The 19090-nt window shown below is 32.1% G+C and overlaps 2 protein-coding genes across 5 annotated transcripts in view; both read left to right on the forward strand.

Moving 5' to 3' along the window:
- Nucleotides 1-19090, forward strand: part of LOC127706048 (uncharacterized) — a 502975-nt gene that overhangs the window by 147203 nt on the left and 336682 nt on the right. The gene's annotated exons all lie outside the window — the stretch shown is intronic.
- LOC127706049 (uncharacterized) overlaps nucleotides 1-19090 on the forward strand; it is a 343243-nt gene that overhangs the window by 89355 nt on the left and 234798 nt on the right. The window contains exons 10-15 of the mRNA XM_052210457.1: nucleotides 330-360; nucleotides 1983-2254; nucleotides 5576-5603; nucleotides 6908-7234; nucleotides 8676-8975; nucleotides 10602-14012. Of these exons, the coding sequence (XP_052066417.1) occupies nucleotides 330-360; nucleotides 1983-2254; nucleotides 5576-5603; nucleotides 6908-7234; nucleotides 8676-8975; nucleotides 10602-10936 (1293 nt within the window). The 3' untranslated portion in view covers nucleotides 10937-14012. The remainder of the gene's footprint in view (nucleotides 1-329; nucleotides 361-1982; nucleotides 2255-5575; nucleotides 5604-6907; nucleotides 7235-8675; nucleotides 8976-10601; nucleotides 14013-19090) is intronic.

Consider the following 19090-nt stretch of genomic DNA (forward strand, 5'->3'; position numbering starts at 1 on the left):
GTTGATGTTGGTATGATAGTAACTAAACAGCAAAAGACGAATTTATCAGGGACAAAGGGATGATAATGTTGCCATGACATCTCTTAGTTTAAACCTTTTTTTGTAAGGTAGAAGAGCGAATTAATAATTAAAATATTCACCTGACTTTGCTTGTACTAATTTTTTCTATCAGCATTTGACAATATTATATTTTTTTAATATGTGTGCTTTTGTCATTAGTTTCACACATTTTACAAAGTGAAATGTTTTTTTGTGGACCGATGAACAAGTAATTGCTTACATGGAATTACACACATACTTGAATTGTAGAGTTATTTTCTACTTTACAGGAACAAAAGCAGTGTGATGCAGATTGTCCAGGTAAATGTATCATTTATCTCTCTGCACTTGCATATTATTGACCAGAGTTAACATTTAAGTTATGAAAATTTCCAATTTCATATCTCATGTCTTAAACCATGCTACTGACTTGCTTTAGTGCTGATAAAGCTTAAATAATATAGTGTTATCAACATAATTATATTTCACATATTTCAGATTGGAACATCTGTGGAAAAGTAATGGATTTTTACCATCTGAGTTTACAATTACCAAAGATACTTGTATTAGAAACTTTCAATTTAAAAAATATGATTTGCAAGTTTAGTTAAGATTAATTGCTGTAAATTACTAAAATATATCCTATATGTCTTATGAGTAAATTGCCTACGATTGCTGTCAACAGATTAAAGTATGTGCTACATTTAAGATAATATATTTAGGTGTATTTTGTGAACATAGGTTAGAAATTAGAATTAGATTACTGCATATGTTGCTAATATTGCGTACCTCTAGTTATCTCATCTTATCTCTGTATATTAACATACAATCTTGACTAATCATATGTGTTATTGTCTCGCCTGCGACGAAAGTCGCAGAAAGTGAGACATAGGTATAACTATCCGGCGGTGGCGACGGCGGCGTAAACTATTTGTATAAAGCTTTATATTTCAGAAGGTAGAAGACCTGGATGCTTCATACTTTGTATGCAGATACCTTATGTTACGAACTTTCCGTCTGTCATATGTCCAATGTCCTTGACCTTATTTTCATGGTTCAGCGACTGCTTGAAAAAAAAAGTTTAGTTTTTTTGTTATGTAAATTTCTCACTTATTATGAACAATAGGATAACTATATTTGGTATATGGGTTCCTTGCAACGTCTACATGTCCATCAGACAGGGTTCACCTGACCTCAGCCTCATTTCATGGATCAGTGATCAAGGTTAAAGTTACGTGATTAGGTCCGTTTCTCAGATACTACAAGCAGTAGGTCAGCTATATGTGGTGTATGGAATGATTATAAGGGATACATGTCAGTCTGGCAGGTTTCATCTGACCTTGACCTCATTTTCACGGTTCATTGGTCAATGTTAAGTTTTTGTGTTTTGGTCTGTTTTTCTAATACTATAAGCCATTGGTCAACTATATTTGGTGTATGGAATGATTGTAAGGTGTACATGTCTGTCTGGCAGGTGTCATTTGTCCTTGACCTCATTTTCATGGTTCATTGGTCAATGTTAAGTATTTGTGTTTTGGTCTGTTTTTCTAATACTACATGTATAAGCAATAGGTCAACTATATTTGGTGTATGGAATGATTGTAAGGTGTACATGTCTGTCTGGCAGGTGTCATTTGTCCTTGACCTCATTTTCATGGTTCATTGGTCAATGTTAAGTTGCTCTTGTCTTAAACTATAAGCAATAGGTCAACTATATTTGTTGTATGGAAGAATTGTTAGCTGAACATGCCTGCCTAGCATGGTTAATCTGACCTTGACCTCATTTTCATGGTTCATTGGTCAATGTTAGTTTACTTGGTTAATGTTAAGTTTATGTGACAGTTGTAATAAAGCTTTATATTTAGGACTATCAACATAATATCAATGATTAGTAAAGAAGGCGAGACATTTCAGCGTGTGCACTCTTGTTAAATTAATTTTAGGTTTGAGTGAAGATGCATTATCTCAGATTCCAAGTAACACAGAGTTGCTTCGCCTGTCTAATAATTGTGAGACATGCATGCTTCATGATTTGGCTCTCCATCTTGGAATGGAAGAGATGGTATGGAGTGATATGGTAGAGAATTACCCAACAAATACACAGATGGTCAAATTTTTGACACTGATGCATTTGAAAGAGAATGATGAAATCAGATTCACAGAATTGGACAACGGATTGAGAGAAATGGAAATAACACCACATAAATTATGCGTGGTAAGTAATTACTGCAATGGACTGGTGCAATTGTATTTATCTTTTTATATATTATTATACTTGGTATATGGTATGATTTTAAGGTGTACAAATTTATCTGAAATTGACATAAAAAAAATCTTCAGAGAGCACCAAGACCCAATAGAGACATATGCAGTGTCATATTAAATTATAGATTCTAGTTTTGATGTTGTGTATCTTTCAATTTTACTTCAGTTTCCCCTTTATTTGTCTTCGAGATATCATGGTTCTTTTGATCTTATGAATTTTTATATGATTCTCTTTCTGTGCATACTACCACCAGGTTTTTGTCGAGACTACAAAATTTATTTCGCAAAGGCGAAACATAGCGATCTTAGATTGAGGTGTCATCGGCGGTGACAAAATTAAGTATCAAGAGCAAAATTTGGAAACATTTTTTTTTTTCCTATTTTGCATGGAAATGGACTTAGTTTTTATCCAATTATCATTCAGATTCAGTCTGAGGTTAAAGTTTTTCAGGCATCAATGACTTTGTCAAAATTTCATGGAATGTTATGAAATGTGGACAGAAGCTTGTAAAAGACAAAAATACAGTATCGAGAGCACCATTTTGGATTTTTTTTCTATATTTCAAAGGGACTTTCGCTACAAGAAAAAAAATATTAAAGTGAAAGAGTGAAATAACAATTCGCATTTAGTAGCCATTTTTGGTCAATTTTGTCAAAAAATCTAGGAAACATAGCTAATGCGTTATTCATTTACAAGTAAATAATTCGACCCTTATTCGAATCCGTATTCAAGTGACCTTCCATTTAACCCATTAGCTAGAAATGGGTTATGCATTAATTAGGCGTGTCCAGTTATGATAATGAAAATAATGTCAACATTGAAAGTGGAACAAGGGTGAACTATTTGATTTATTGATTTGATCCACAAAAACTAATTCTTATAAAGGTAAAAACGATTATTAACAAATTTTTTCAACTTATTATATATTGAATCAAACAGACTTCGAAAAAACGAATTGCACGAGTTTGTTATCTATCTATTTATATCTTTAGTTATGTTTATATCAGGTTATATGACCGTAGGCAGTCCTCGGAGGTCATCTCGATAGTTAATTAGATTGCGTCTAGACTAAATTACACACGAATTGCTGATACATTTTATCGACCCAATGCATTGTGAATTGTTTATTTCGGACTTTTTTTACATGTTAGTAGGTTTGAAATCATATGTGAGAATTTGAGTCAAATCGATAAGCACGAATTTGACAGCTAATGCCCTTTAATGATAAATAAACTTTTAACAATAAACAAGTAGATAGAGTCTAGTGTTAAAGTTTGTTTCACATGTAATACTTTGTAAAACCTTCCTAGAATTTTATGAAACATTGGCAGAAGCTTTTTAATGATTAACAGATTATGTCTGATGCAAAATTTTGAAACATATATTTTCATTTTCAGTATTTTTTGGAATGTTTGGACTTACTTTTCAGTTAACATTTACAGACGGTTTGTGATTATTACTTTTCTTTTTACATACCAAGTTTGTAAACCTTCATAAAACTGGGAAATTATTCGAACTACTAAGGATTTTCTTATCCTAGACATAGATAGCTTTAGCCGTATTTGGCACAACTTTTTGGAATTTTGGGTCATCAGTGCTCTTCAACTTTGTACTTGTTTGGCTTTCTAACTATTTTGATCTGAGCGTCACTGATGAGTTTTTATGTAGATGAAACGCGCGACTGGCTTATTAAATTATAAGCCTGGTACCTTTGATAACTATTGGACAGAAGTCAGCATTACGCTTTGACATTGACAGGAGCAATCAGGGCTGAGACAAAGGGTTCTGTGGGACCCCTTTAGAATTTTTTAAATATTTTTAGTGTTAGGCAATCATGGTGCAGGAGGTTTGATTTAGACACAAAGGCTTTTTGCAGTGTCGTCCTATTTTGTTTACCCATGTAATTACATTTCCTTAGTTTTTACTTATCGAGAAAACGTTTATACTGTATACGGTATGTGATATCAATAACACTTTTTTGTTGACGTTATTGTGAAATTTAAAATTTAGTTTGAACTGTCTTTTCTTTCTTTTTTTTGCGTCTTTGCTACATTGATTGGTGTTTTTGTTTGAATTTTTTTAGTTATTTGTGTTGTACGTCTGTCATGAATGTTTACATGGTTTTGGCTGTTGGATTTTATTATTGTCACATTGGCCTATTACATCTGTTTGGGTTAACCACCCAATGGTGTAAATGTAATGGAATTATACACAACTGTCATACAAGTGTGAGGCTTAACTGGCTATAAACCGGGTTTAACAAATTTCATCTGCCAAAAAATGCCTGTACCAAGTCATGAATATGGCCGCTGTTTTTCAATTGTTCGGTTGATTGATATCATATAAATTTGTCAATTTTTATTGATGTCCCCTTTTAGAATTTGTCATTGAGTTTGGGACTTTTGCTATACTTTTTTTACATTGATCTTTGATAAGGTTAATTTTATATGTTATTCATCTTTGAGTGAAACCGTCATATTACAGACTGCCAGCATGGTCAATATAAATGCAACCAAGATAAGCAAAGCAAAAGAGACATTTCAGTATGTTGTATTGTGCTTGGTAAGGACAAGATGGTTAAGTTTTTAAAGGGACACTAGCTGTCAAATTCATGTTCAACAATTTCACTTAAATTCTCATACTTGATTAAAATTTACTAAAACATTTATCCAAATTACAAAAAATTTGAAATAAGCAATTAACAATGCATAGTCTTGATAATATGTTTTTGCTTTTTGTGTGTATTTAAGTCTAATTAACCCATGAGATGACCAGTCCTAATACTGCTGACGGTCATATAAACCAGTTTAAACATACGTATACATATAGATAGATATTGATCAATTGTGATTGGTTTTCTCTAGGTCTGCTTGATTTCATATTATAGGTTTAAAAATCTGTTAACTATTGTTTTTTTTTACCTGCATAAGAATTATTTTTTTATGGGTCGAATCCATCTACAAAATGGTTCACCCTTGTTTCATTTTCATTGTTTACAATTTGTGAACGAGCTAAGTAGCTCATTTTCAGCTCAGGGTTAAATTGAAGGTCACATAAATATGGATAAAATCAGTTTAAAGTATTGAATGTGTGTCCTAATCGTAGCTAATGCCCTATGCAATGAGAAATTTGAACATGTCTTTTGCATCTGGTCTGGACCCTTTACTTCTGTAATAACAGTATGAGCTTGTTTTCAGATAGCATGGATTAATGATAGATTTCACTCATCACCCTGAAATAAATTGATTTTAACAATTATCATATTTTCAGGTACGTCGGAGAAAACAAGTGAAATCTGGTAAGTATTTTGATATCTAAAGGTCTTTATATGACATAATAAAAAAGGCCTTTGTCATAATGTTCTGTATCGAATATATCATAAATGTTACATTATCTGATTAAAGGTAGTTAATGTAATCAAAAGGTCATCTTGATTCTTTTTCATATAAATGTGCAACTTGGATTTTTCACATTTCAATGGGATTGACCAGTAGTCATAATGTTATTATCTTTATCATATAGATATGTATCTTGTTTGATTACATAGAAATCCTTAGAGTTATAATCACTCCCTTTGGAGATGTTAAGCTTGTTTAGTTACATTAATTGTAAGAGCATACCTTCACAATATAATTACTTTCTTAACAGATGTTTATCTTTCATTGCGGTATGCAGAATTAAAACATGTAAACTATGCAAGGCAATTAAAAGTTTCTCTGTGTCAACAGTTTATTGATTATCTATCATATTTCGTCTACTTTTATTAAGAACCAATTTCAACAAAACTTTGAGTAAGTATGCAGTATAAATGTTGTTCTGTCAAAAAACATGGCTGCTATGGCTAAACACAGTTATCACAAGCATAACAAACATATAAATCCGGGATTAACAATATTCAATTGTATGCCATCCCCCCGCCGTAGCAGAGGGGCATTCAGTCTAACTCTTGTCCGTCTGTACGTACGTTTGTCCGTCCGTCCATCCATACGTTCATTAATTGTTTTATGTTCTCTTACTTTTGTTTGCCTCAATTAGATGTTATGAAACTTATACACAATGCTTATTACCACAAACACAGATCGAGTTTGAATTTGGGTAGCGTCACTTTTTCCATTCTAGAATTATGCCCTTTTACAAATGGAAAAATTGCTGAATTTTTCAATTCCGTTCTCTAACTTTAGTTTGCCTCAACCAAATGTTATGAAACCTATATACACAATGCTAAATACCACAAAACACGGGTCAAGTTCAAATTTTGGTGGCCTCACTTTTACTGTTCTAGAGTTATGCCTCTTTATAAATGGAAACATTGCTGTATTTTTTGTTTCCGTTCTCTAACTTTAGTTTTCCTCAACCAAATGTTATGAAACTTATACACAACCATATTACCACAAAACACATATTAAGTTCAAATTTAGGTAGGGTGACTTCTGTCGTTGTTGAGTTATGTCTCTTCATAATCTTAATTTGCAGCGGGGCATCATCTATGTCCCATGGACACGTTCCCCATTTATTTAAAAAGCATTTTGGGTAACACTGCAATTTGAGTCACTGATTAGTTTTGACGAATTCTCTGTAGATATATTTGATTTCTTATTCCAGGTATTCCTGACGATATTCTAGACTCTATTCCATCAGATGAAATTTTAGATAGATTAGCACCGCTGATTGGCAAGATAGTCTTCCAACTAGGAATAGAACTTGGACTGTCTGTTGAAGAGATAGAGAGTATAAAAGAGAAATGTGATCGTGATTTGACAGCACAGAATAAGGAAGTGTTGTTTACATGGAGGAAAGACAGAACAGTGAAACCTATTATACGGGTACTTGAGCAAGTTTTTGCAAATATTGGTAAAGGAGCAAGGTGTTTAAAGGAAGTTGTAAAAGATGTTGATCCAAATACACTTAGAGCAGTGGAAATGGTTACAGGTAATACTATTTGAACGATCTGAGTAAATAAATAACACTATTAGGTATAATGTAATTCATTTATTTAGTACAAGAAATATGTATATCATAGATTTATAACAGAAATATATGAAATCAGTGCTACACTACTATTGCCTAGTATTATACAATGCCTCTCTGAAACATCAGCTATATGGAAAAGTCCAAAACTGCATCCTGGGCATCTGTAATTATGAGTGCTAATGACACAACTCTCCATCCAAGTCACAACTTGGAAAAGTAAACCATTATAGGTCATAGTACGGTCTTCAAGATAAAGACTTGGCTCACACCGAGCATGTTTATCTTGAAATTTATGTCAAAAGTTATTATCTTGAACAAGTTTAAAATTCAGCATTGATCAATTATAAATACAGTAGGTACAGTTGGGTGCAGTCCAATCATTACATAAATTAAACGCACGTTAATGCCTCGTGCACATATTTCATTAGTTAACTTCTATTTTCGCGTTTAATAGTAAACTTGTGTTTACTATATTTACATTAACGCTGTAAAAATCAAAATTTCTATTGTCTACCCGAGGAAACGCGTGTCCGTTTAGTCAGCAGTAAACAGGCGTTAACTTCAGATTGCACAAGTTTATTTTTACGTGCACTTAAAAGTAAACAGGTGTTGACTACAAATTTTAAAAGTGTGTTTTTACGTGCACTTGAAAGTAAACGGGCTTTTACTTTTAGCGTTTACTAGTTTGTATAAATTATGAAATAAACATCGTGTACATTTGTACTTTTTATTTTTTATTTTGTTAAAACGACTTTTATCTAAAAGTCATATGAAACTTCAAATTAAAAAAAATAATACATATGTTTTTTATAACTAAATGGCTAGTTTTCATTATAAAACTAATGTACTTATTCCTTTTTATGGAGAAAATTCTTTAATTTGTCCAAATTTTGAAGAATGTTACTTTTTCTGAATTGTTGGCTGGAACAATTCGCTGACATGTTTTCCGTATGCAGTTACCTCAGCGTGACCTTTCTTGTAAACATCAGGTGATTGCAATTACGCAAGTGCGAAGGGGAAAACCAAATTGGTAGAGATAGGATACAAACGTAAACATCGCTCTGTCATCGCTCTGTCATCGAAATAATCTATATCTTATTGTACATGTAATACACGTGCTTACCTGAATATCCATGCTTCTTTGTTGATTGTTTACAAAGGTGACAATCGGTAAACTTCGGCATAAAAACACAACCATTAATAAGCTGCCATATTTTTACAACAACAAGGACCGAGTGAAAATTTTGCTGACAATTATACGAAATAATAATACATTTCATTGCAGTTTTCTTATAAACAATAATATGTTTAGCGGGCAACAACATAATCGTGAGAATTGTTTTACTTGATGATCCCATAAACTTCTTTTTTGTTAATAAACCAATCTTATCATTAACAGATAGAATCAGAGAAAATGAAAACAGAATCATACAGGATATACAAATCAGTCAAATTTTAGACCATATGATGACACATTTGGTGATATCAGTAGATGACAGACGCCGCATTGAACAACATGCTGGACAAGATGACCAGAACAAAGCATTGCTGGATATTGTTATTAAAAGGAGAGAACCTGCTTACAGTGTGTTTGTTGATGGATTACGTATTTATGGATACAAAGATATCGCTAATGATTTGAAATGTTATTCACACGAAATCAGTCCAAGTACAACATCAACATCTGCTGAAAATGAAGGTATGGCTGAAGGGTTTATTATAAATACTAGCAATGAAGGTTTTATACTGAAATCAGTTTTAAATACTTTTTACAACCGAACGTTCTTGTTACATATTCATTCAAAATAGATATAATGTATTTGATTCTAAAGATTATCTACCAGATGTGCAACAGTTCCTCAGCTTGTTTTGATTTCCTTTTAATGTTATATTGTTTCAAACATTTGAATATCAGATATCACGATGAGAAATTCATTTTCGTAACTTGTTTTCCCACGACGAGGTATACTCATAATTACAAAACTGAATTCAAAAATCATGTATGATGCTTCTGCTTATTAACAAAAATGTCTCCATATTTCATTACTTGCTTATAATATATGTAAAAAATTTCGACCCATTTATGGAATTATATATTGGTTATCTATTTAGGTAAATTAAAGAAAATGATTCATTACAAGGAAATGATTATATATAAGTCCTCACTTATTATCAGGTCCCACTGTCTGAGATCATAGTTATTTAATACAAACTGAAATTTGTCCTGAAAATCTCATCATAGATACAAGGGATCTAATTTGGTATGCTGAAAAGTAGTATACCAATGATTAATTAAATATGACACATATAATTTTAACCTGACTTAGATTTGTGGTCATAAATAATAAGTGACAGTTGCCTATTGGTTTTGAAATTTCTTGGTCTACGGTCAATGTCCAAGAAAAAAGACATATATTTGTGTTGGACAATGTAACTGTCTAAAATTACATCAAAAGATGGTCGTACCTTCGTTTTAATGCCATTAGGTCACTTTGAACTGTTTTCTTGATATTGTAAGTATTGGGTATCTGACCATTGCACTTAAAAGTCCATAATGTGAAAGATCTAAACAAATGAAATGCTATGTGACCAAAAGGGGTCTAAATAGTAAAATTCATCTGAGGTCATATTTGTCTGATTCTTAACAGGTACTTTATGAACAGTATTTTCATTATAACTGTAGAAATGAATCTTCAACATTTAAAATGCAAAGACATTCCATTTGGTCAACTATGATTTTTTTTTTCAGAGTAAGAAAAAATAAATAAGAAACAAATTAACAATTAAATATAAATTGTGTATATGTATGATTACCATTTCTCTTAAAAATGTCAACCGGTTATCATATGTGTTTATAATTTTAACGCAAAAATTGCAATCCAAATTATAAAATATATGCAATTTGCTTACAGAAATATAAGATCTATCGGTATTACATTCTATGTAAGCATTCAGCTTATTTGTGAGACATTAAATTTAAAGAGCTATGTACCTAAAAAGGACCAAAAAAATAGTCAAATCAATCTCAGGCCAACTTTGCCCGCGGGAGTTGAAATCTTAGTTTCTGCATAATTTTGAAATTTATACATTGTCAATTTTAGAAGGGTTTGTTATAAATCATGTGAGTACCGAAGTACTGACTTCTGAGCTGATGATACTCTAGGGGACTGATAATCCACCAGCAGAGGTACTGACCAAGTGATGTAAAAAAATGAAAACAACACGTTTTAAATTTCATGTGGTTCGAATGGCTTTTTTGGATAAATCTTCATCTTGAGTCATGAATGGTCAATAGCACTTATATATCTCTCTTTATATTTTGTAGACTTATCAGACTGGAATGTTCCATTGTATAAAGTTCGTCTACAAAAGAATTACCTCAAGGTTATCACTGGTATACAACATGAGAGCATAGTAGATCATCTAATATCAAGAGAGGTAGTGTCGGTTGATGATGGAAAGAAGATAGAATCTTGTAAAACCCCACAGGAAAAGAACAGGACGTTGCTTGACATACTTTTGCGTAAAAATGAACAGGGATTTATTGAATTTCTCTTAGCCCTAAGAGAAGACTCGATGTATGCAGATCTAGCAGACCACATAGAAAAGACAGGAGTTACAAGCAGAGATATCGCAATCTTTCAAAAATGCTTTAAATAAAATAACTGTAATTTCTTTCAGAAAAGAAACTATACAGGACAAGATAAAGGCAATCAATAGAAGAAGTTATCGCCAATCCAATACACCTTGATGTAGTCACTTCAATGTTGAAAGTGAAGGTATCACAATATAATAATGATTACAATCTTTTTTTATAAAACATATTTCATATGTGAGTATCATGGCAAGAAAAAGCTAGAATATGTAGAAATCCCATTTACGAGCGTTATTACCTAAACAGATATAATATTTTGAAAGATTCATGACATATTTTGGACAAGAAAATAATGTCAGTGTATTTTGATAGAACTATTGGATATAAAGGTAGTTATACCCCTTCTTTAAAAAAGTAGGGGTATCCTGTTTTACCTCTGTCTGTCCGTCCATCCGTCAGTCCATCCTTCCGTCAGTCCATCAGTCAGTCCGTCTGTCTGTCTCATGAATATTTGTATCACAACTTTCTCAGGAAGTACATTACAAGGATTTTTGAAATTTGGTTTCAGGGCTTATATAAGTCAGCTATACCGTGTGATGCGTTTTCAGATTCATCAATCAACAACTCCTGTTTATCTTATACTTTTAGCAGGGCGGGGGTATCATTAGTGAGCAGTAGCTCAAAGATTCACTTGTAATCACAGTTTACCAAGTCCACCTTCGCCTTTGGGTGCATTCTAAGCGTTTTTGTCGAGCCTTCGACTTTTGTCGAAAAAGCGAGACATAGCGATCCTACATTCCGTCGGCGTCGTCGTCGTCGTCGGCGGCGTCCACAAATATTCACTCTGTGGTTAAAGTTTTTGAAATTTTAATAACTTTCTTAAACTATCCTGGATTTCTACCAAACTTGGACAGAAGCTTGTTTATGATCATAAGATTATATTCAAAAGTAAATTTTGTAAAAAAAAAATTCCATTTTTTCCGTATTTTACTTATAAATGGACTTAGTTTTTCTGCCAATAACATTACATTCACTCTGTGGTTAAAGTTTTTCAAATTTTAATAACTTTCTTAAACTATCCTGGATTTCTACCAAACTTGGAAAGAAGCTTGTTTATGATCTTAAGATAGTATCCAGAAGTAAATTTTGTAAAAAAAAAAATCCATTTTTTCCGTATTTTACTTATAAATGGACTTAGTTTTTCTGCCAGTTAACATTACATTCACTCTGTGGTTAAAGTTTTTAAAATTTTAACAACTTTCTTAAACTATCCTGGATTTGTACCACACTTGGACAGAAGCTTGTTTATGATCAAAAGCTAGTATCTAGAAGGAAATTTTGATAAAATTTTGTTCCATTTTTTCCGTATTTTACTTATAAATGGACTTAGTTTTTCTTCCAGTCAACATTACATACAGTCTGCAGTTTAAGTTTTTAAAACATTTATTAGATTCATAAATTATCCTGGATTTTTACCAAACTTGGACAGAAGCTACTTACATTCAAATGATAGTATAGAGAGGAATATTTTTATTAATTTTTTTCCTCATTTTTGTTGAGCCTGCGATTAACAGCAAAAGTAGGCGAGACACTGGGTTCCGCGGAACCCTTACGAATTTTTTTATAATAGAAAATTTCATAAACAATTTGCAGAAATGATATTTCAAGACAACACAGATGTGTTGACTACCGATCTGGTGATACCAGAAATGGAACATCCACCAACAGTGGCATTAACCCGGTGATTGTAAACACTCGTAAAATATACAAAGTTTATAATTTGTTTTGCCAGAAGCGCGCAAGTGAGTAAATCAACTGTGTTCAGAAATCAATTAACTTTAGAATAACCTTTAAATGTATGGAAGAGTTAAAAAATCAATAAACTTGTAACCTTTATTTGTATAATTAAATAACACCATTTAGATGTCAGGAAGAGATCACCCTGTGCTTCTAAAGTTATTCAATTAAAAAATATGTGTACATATAAAGACAATTATAAATTGCTAGATTGCATTTTTTTGCAAATATATGACTATTATTATTCTTCTTTCTGTCATGAATGTAGTGTGTATGTGTTTAGTATAAAGGTATCCATCCATATTTGTTCCCTTTCTGTAAAGAAAATGTCATAACTTCATACAATATGCTATATCTGTTCCCTATCTATAAAGGAAATGTCATAACTTGATACAATATACTATATGTGTTCCCTATCTGTAATATTATTTAAAGAACTTGGGTGGATGACAGTTGACAATAGAATCAAATACCACAAATATTTACTTCTATATAAAGGTATGCGTATGGAATCACCAATGTACCTAGTTCAAAAGTTTAAACTGAAGTCAGATAATAATCCTTACTCCTTGAGAGGTGTCACTCAAGGTAATCTGATAGTTCCTAAGCCAAAAGCTGAGGTAATTAAGAAATCTTTTGTTTATTCTGGATCAGTGTTATGGATTGGACTACCACACAAAATGTGTAAAGCTCAAAACACTTATACTTTTAAACAAAGTATCAAGAAAGAAGTACTTAACACAGTCCTGATAAGATTATGTTTTCTACAATGTATTTGTATATTCTTTTATTTTTAGCTCACCTGGCCCGAAGGGCCAAGTGAGCTTTTCTCATCACTTGGCGTCCGTCGTCGTCCGTCGTCGTTAGCTTTTTACAAAAATCTTCTCCTTTGAAACCACTGGGCCAAATTTAACCAAACTTGGCCACAATCATTATTAGGGTATCTATTTTGAAAAATGTGTCCGATGACCCCGCCAACCAACCAAGATGGCCGCCATGGCTAAAAATAGAACATAGGGGTAAAATGTAGATTTTGGCTTGTATCTCTGACACCAAAGCATTTAGAGTAAATCTGACAAGGGTAAAACTGAAAGATCTATCTGCCCTGAAATTTTCAGACAAATCTGACAACCTGTTGTTGGGTTGCTACCCCTGAATTGGTAATTTTAAGGAAATTTTGCAGTTTTTATACGACCGCAAAAATTGAAAATTTTTTGGTTGTATATTGGTATGACGTTGGCGTCGTCGTCGTCTGGCGTCGTCCGGCGTCGTTCGAAGACACATTGGTTTTCGCACTCTAACTTTAGTTTAAGTGAATGGATCTCCATGAAATTTTACCATAAGGTTCAATACCTAGAAAGGAAGATTGGGATTGATTTTTGGGGTTATGGTACCAACAATTAAGGAATAAGGGGCCAAAAAGGGGCCAAAAATAAGCATTTTTGTAACTTCCATACAATAACTTGTGTGTAAGTGTATGGATCTCTCTGACATTGTACCACAAGGTTCCATATCACAAAGGGAAGGCTGTAATTGATTTTGGGGGTAATTGCCTCAAAATTTTAGGAATTAGGGGCCAAAAAAGGGGCAAAAAACAAGCATTTTTCTAGTTTCATGACAATAACTTGTGTGTAAGTGTTTGGATATTTCTGAAATTGTACTACAAGGTTCCATCTCACAAAGGGAAAGCTGGAATTGAGTTTGGGGGTAATTGCCCGAAACGTTTAGGAATAGGGGGCCAAAAAGGGGCCAAAAATAAGCATTTTTCTAGTTTCCAGACAATAACTTGTGTTCAAGTGTATGGATCTCTCTGAAATTGTACTGCAAGGTACCATACCACAAAGGGAAGGCTGGGATTGAGTTTGGGGGTGATGAATCATAAGGGGGTTCCAAAAATTTTGGGGGGGGATTTTTTTTTTTTCTTTTTTTCCTTTTTTTTTTCTTTTAAAATTTTCCATTTTAAGTTGGTTATTTCTGATTAATATTTAAAAGCAAATAATAATGATATGGTAGGAGATACACACCAATCAGGATGTGTAAATTATTATATAATAAGTATTGTGCAATAGCAAGAAATTTTCAATTGCACAGTATTGCACAATTGCAAGAAATCTTCAATTGCACAGTATTGCGCAATAGCAAGAAATCTTCAATTGCACAGTATTGCGCAATAGCAAGAAATATCCAATAGCACAATATTGCGCAATAGCAAAAAAATTGTCAATTGTACAGTATTGCACAATAGCAAGAAATATTCAATTGCACAGTATTGTGCAAAAGAAGATACTTCGTATAAATTGCTTATTTCTTGATCAATTTCAATGGGGTTTTATTCTTGAATTCTTGGGGTTCTTTAATATGCTGAATCTAACTGTGTATTAAGTTTTTGGATTTTGGGCCCCGTTTTTAAATTGGTCCACATTGAGGTCCAAAGGGTCCAAATTTAACTTTGTTTGATTTCATCAAAAATTGAATTATTGGGGTTCTTTGATATGCCGAATCTAACCGTGTATTTAGATTCTTAATTTTTGGTTCCGTTTTCAAATTGGTCTACATTAAGGTCAAAAGGGTCCAAAATTAAACTTAGTTTGATTTTAACAAAAATTGAATTTTTAGGGTTCTTTGATATGCTGAATCTAAACATGTGTTTAGATTTTTGATTATGGGCCCAGTTTTCAAGTTGGTCCAAATCGAGGTCCAAAATTAAACTTTGTTTGATTTCAACAAAAATTGAATATATGGGTTCTTTGATATGCTGTATCTAACCATGTATTTAGATTTTTGATTTTTGGGCCCCGTTATCAACTTTGTCCACATTGAGGTCAAAAGGGTCCAAAATTAAACTTTGTTTGATTACATCAAAAATTGAATTCTTGGGGTTCTTTGATATGCTGAATCTAGCCATGTATTTAGATTTTTTATTTGTGGACCCGCTATCAAATTGGTTCATATTGAGGTCAAAAGGGTCCAAAATTAAACTTTGTTTGATTTCATCAAAAATTGAATATATGGGGTTCTTTGATATGCTGAATCTAAACATGTATTTAGATTTTAGATTTTTGGCCCAGTTTTCAAGTTGGTCCAAATTGGGGTCCAAAATTAAACTTTGTTTGATTTCAACAAAAATTGAATATATGGGGTTCTTTGATATGCTGAATCTTACCATGTATTTAGATTTTTTATTTGTGGACCCGCTATCAAATTGGTTCATATTGAGGTCAAAAGGGTCCAAAATTAAACTTTGTTTGATTTCATCAAAAATTTAATCATTAGGGTTCTTTGATATGCCAAATCTAACCGTGTATTTAGATTTGTAATTTTGGGTCCCGTTTTTTAAATTGGTCTACATTAAGGTCCAAAGGGTCCAAAATTAAACTTAGTTTGATTTTAACAAAAAATGAATTCTTGGGGTTCTTTGATATGCTGAATCTAAACATGTGTTTAGATTTTTGATTATGGGACCAGTTTTCAAGTTTGTCCAAGTTGGGGTCCAAAATTAAACTTTGTTTGATTTCAACAAAAATTGAATATATGGGGTTCTTTGATATGCTGAATCTAAACATGTATTTAGATTTTAGATTTTTGGCCCAGTTTTCAAGTTGGTCCAAATTGGGGTCCAAAATTAAACTTTGTTTGATTTCAACAAAAATTGAATATATGGGGTTCTTTGATATGCTGAATCTTACCATGTATTTAGATTTTTTATTTTGTGGGCCCGCTATCAAATTGGTTCATATTGAGGTCAAAAGGGTCCAAAATTAAACTTTGTTTGATTTCATCAAAAATTGAATTATTGGGGTTCTTTGATATGCCAAATCTAACAGTGTTTTTAGATTTTTAATTTTGGGTCCCGTTTTTTAAATTGGTCTACATTAAGGTCCAAAGGGTCCAAAATTAAACTTAGTTTGATTTTAACAAAAATTGAATTCTTGGGGTTCTTTGATATGCTGAATCTAAACATGTGTTTAGATTTTTGATTATGGGACCAGTTTTCAAGGTTGTCCAAGTTGGGGTCCAAAATTAAACTTTGTTTGATTTCAACAAAAATTGAATATATGGGGTTCTTTGATATGCTGAATCTAACCATGTATTTTGATTTTGGACATTGGACCATAATAGGTAAATTAAAAAAATTGAAGTTCTTAGACCACATTCTTTCTGTGTCAGAAACCTATGCTGTGTCAAATATTTAATCACAATCCAAATTCAGAGCTGTATCAAGCTTGAATGTTGTGTCCATACTTGCCCCAACTGTTCAGGGTTCGACCTCTGCTGTCGTATCAAGCTGCGCCCAGCGAAGCATTTTATTGGATATTATCTTGAATATTATTATAGATAGAAATAAACTGTAAACAGCAATAATGTTCAGCAAAGTAAGGTCTACAAATAAGTCGTTATGACTAAAATTGTCAGTCGACCCCTTTGGGAGTTGTTGCCCTTTATAGTCAATTTTTAACAATTTTTCGTAAATTTTTGTAATCTTCTACAAAAATCTTCTTCTCTGAAACTTCTGAAACAAATTTAACCATACCTGGCCATAATCATTATTAGGGTATCTAGTTTTAAAAAAAATTTCCGATGACCCCGGCTTCCAACCATCATGGCCGACTTGGTTAAAAATAGAACATAGGGATAAAATGCAGTTTTTGGTTTATATCTCTGAACTGAAGCATTTAAATCAAATCTGACAGGTGGCCAAAAAGATCATCAGATTTAGATTTATCTGCCCTGAAATTTTCTGACGAATCTGACAACCTGTTGTTGGGTTGCTGCCCTTGAGTTAGTAATTTTACAGAAATTTTGCAGTTTTTTGTTATTATCTTAGATATCATTATAGTATCTAATATCTAATACTATTAATAATGATTTTAACCTTATTTTACATGATTTCCAAAGCATCAGTAAATACAGGTGAGCGACACAGGCTCTTGAGAGCCATTAGTTATTTTTATTTGATTTTTTGACTACCTGTGCATCTTGAACAGCCTTTTTAATATTACATTGAACTAATTGACTGTAAATTAACTATGTGTAAATATCTGTTTTTGATTGTATTGTAATTTGTATGTGAGGGACTCAGGGAAGATAAGTTTATCGTAACTAACTGAGTTAAACTCTTTAAATAAAGAATTTATTATTATTATTATTTATTATATACTATATGTACTATTTTGATAAACTTTATTAACCTACATAGATATAAAATTAGATTATGAGCAATTTCATAGCAGTAATAATTTAGTGTGTCTATCTCTTTAAGCTGTTAAATTTTACCTTATTAGTCAATTCAGGTCTGAATCTTCAGTCAAATGAATAATAAAGTATGCACATATGAAATACCTAATTCAGAGACCGAATCTTGACCTGAAAGTGTTTCTGAATTATTTGTCAGCGGTTGTTGTATATAGTATTTACTTAATATGTAGTTTTTTTTGTAAATAAAAAATGTCTCTTCATCAATCTGATTTTGAAAAAAAAACTGCAACGACATGAACTTAGTATTTAACTGTAGCTACATATGGTGTTCATAACTAAAATTTAAATGGCATTATTTATTGTTAGTTCTACATAATATATCATTTCATTTCATCACCAATATCAATTTTTATACAGTTACTCATTTTCTTTTAATTATTCCTTTATTGTCGAGCCTTCGACTTTTGTCAAAAAAGCGAGACATAGCAATCCTATATTCCGTCTGCGGCGGCGGCGGCGTCCACAAATATTCACTCTGTGGTTAAAGTTTTTGAAATTTTAATAACTTTCTCTCTAAAAATATCCTGGATTTCTACCAAACTTGGACAGAAGCTTGTTTATGGTCATAAGATAGTATCCAGAAGTAAATTTTGTAAAAAAAAAATCAATTTTTTCCGTATTTTACTTATATATGGACTTAGTTTTTCTGCCAGGAAACATTACATTCACTCTGTGGTTAAAGTTTTTAAAATGTTAACAACTTAAACTATCCTGGATTTGTACAAAACTTGGACAGAAGCTTGTTCATGATTAAAAGCTAGTATCTAGAAGGAAATTTTGTTCCATTGTTTCCGTATTTTACTTATAAATAGACTTAGTTTTTCTTCCAGTTAACATTACATACAGTCTGCAGTTTAAGTTTTTAAAACATTTATTAGATTCATAAACTATCCTGGAATTTTACCAAACTATGACAGAAGCTACTTACAATCAAAAGATAGTATAGAGAGGAATTTTTTTATTAGTAGTTTTCCTTATTTTTGTTGAGCCTGCAATTAACATCAAAAGTAGGCTAGACACTGGGTTACGAATTTTTCCTTTATCAGCTATTTCTATTGGAAATATGTGAATATGTAAATGTTTATATATTCTTTAATTGCTTAGAAAAGGTTTATAATAATCTGATTTCATGTATAATATGTTTCTTCTTGTATTCAATCTTCCCA

This window comes from Mytilus californianus, unplaced genomic scaffold (assembly GCF_021869535.1).
Source record: "Mytilus californianus isolate M0D057914Y unplaced genomic scaffold, xbMytCali1.0.p SCAF_6, whole genome shotgun sequence".
Lineage (NCBI taxonomy): Eukaryota > Metazoa > Mollusca > Bivalvia > Mytilida > Mytilidae > Mytilus > Mytilus californianus.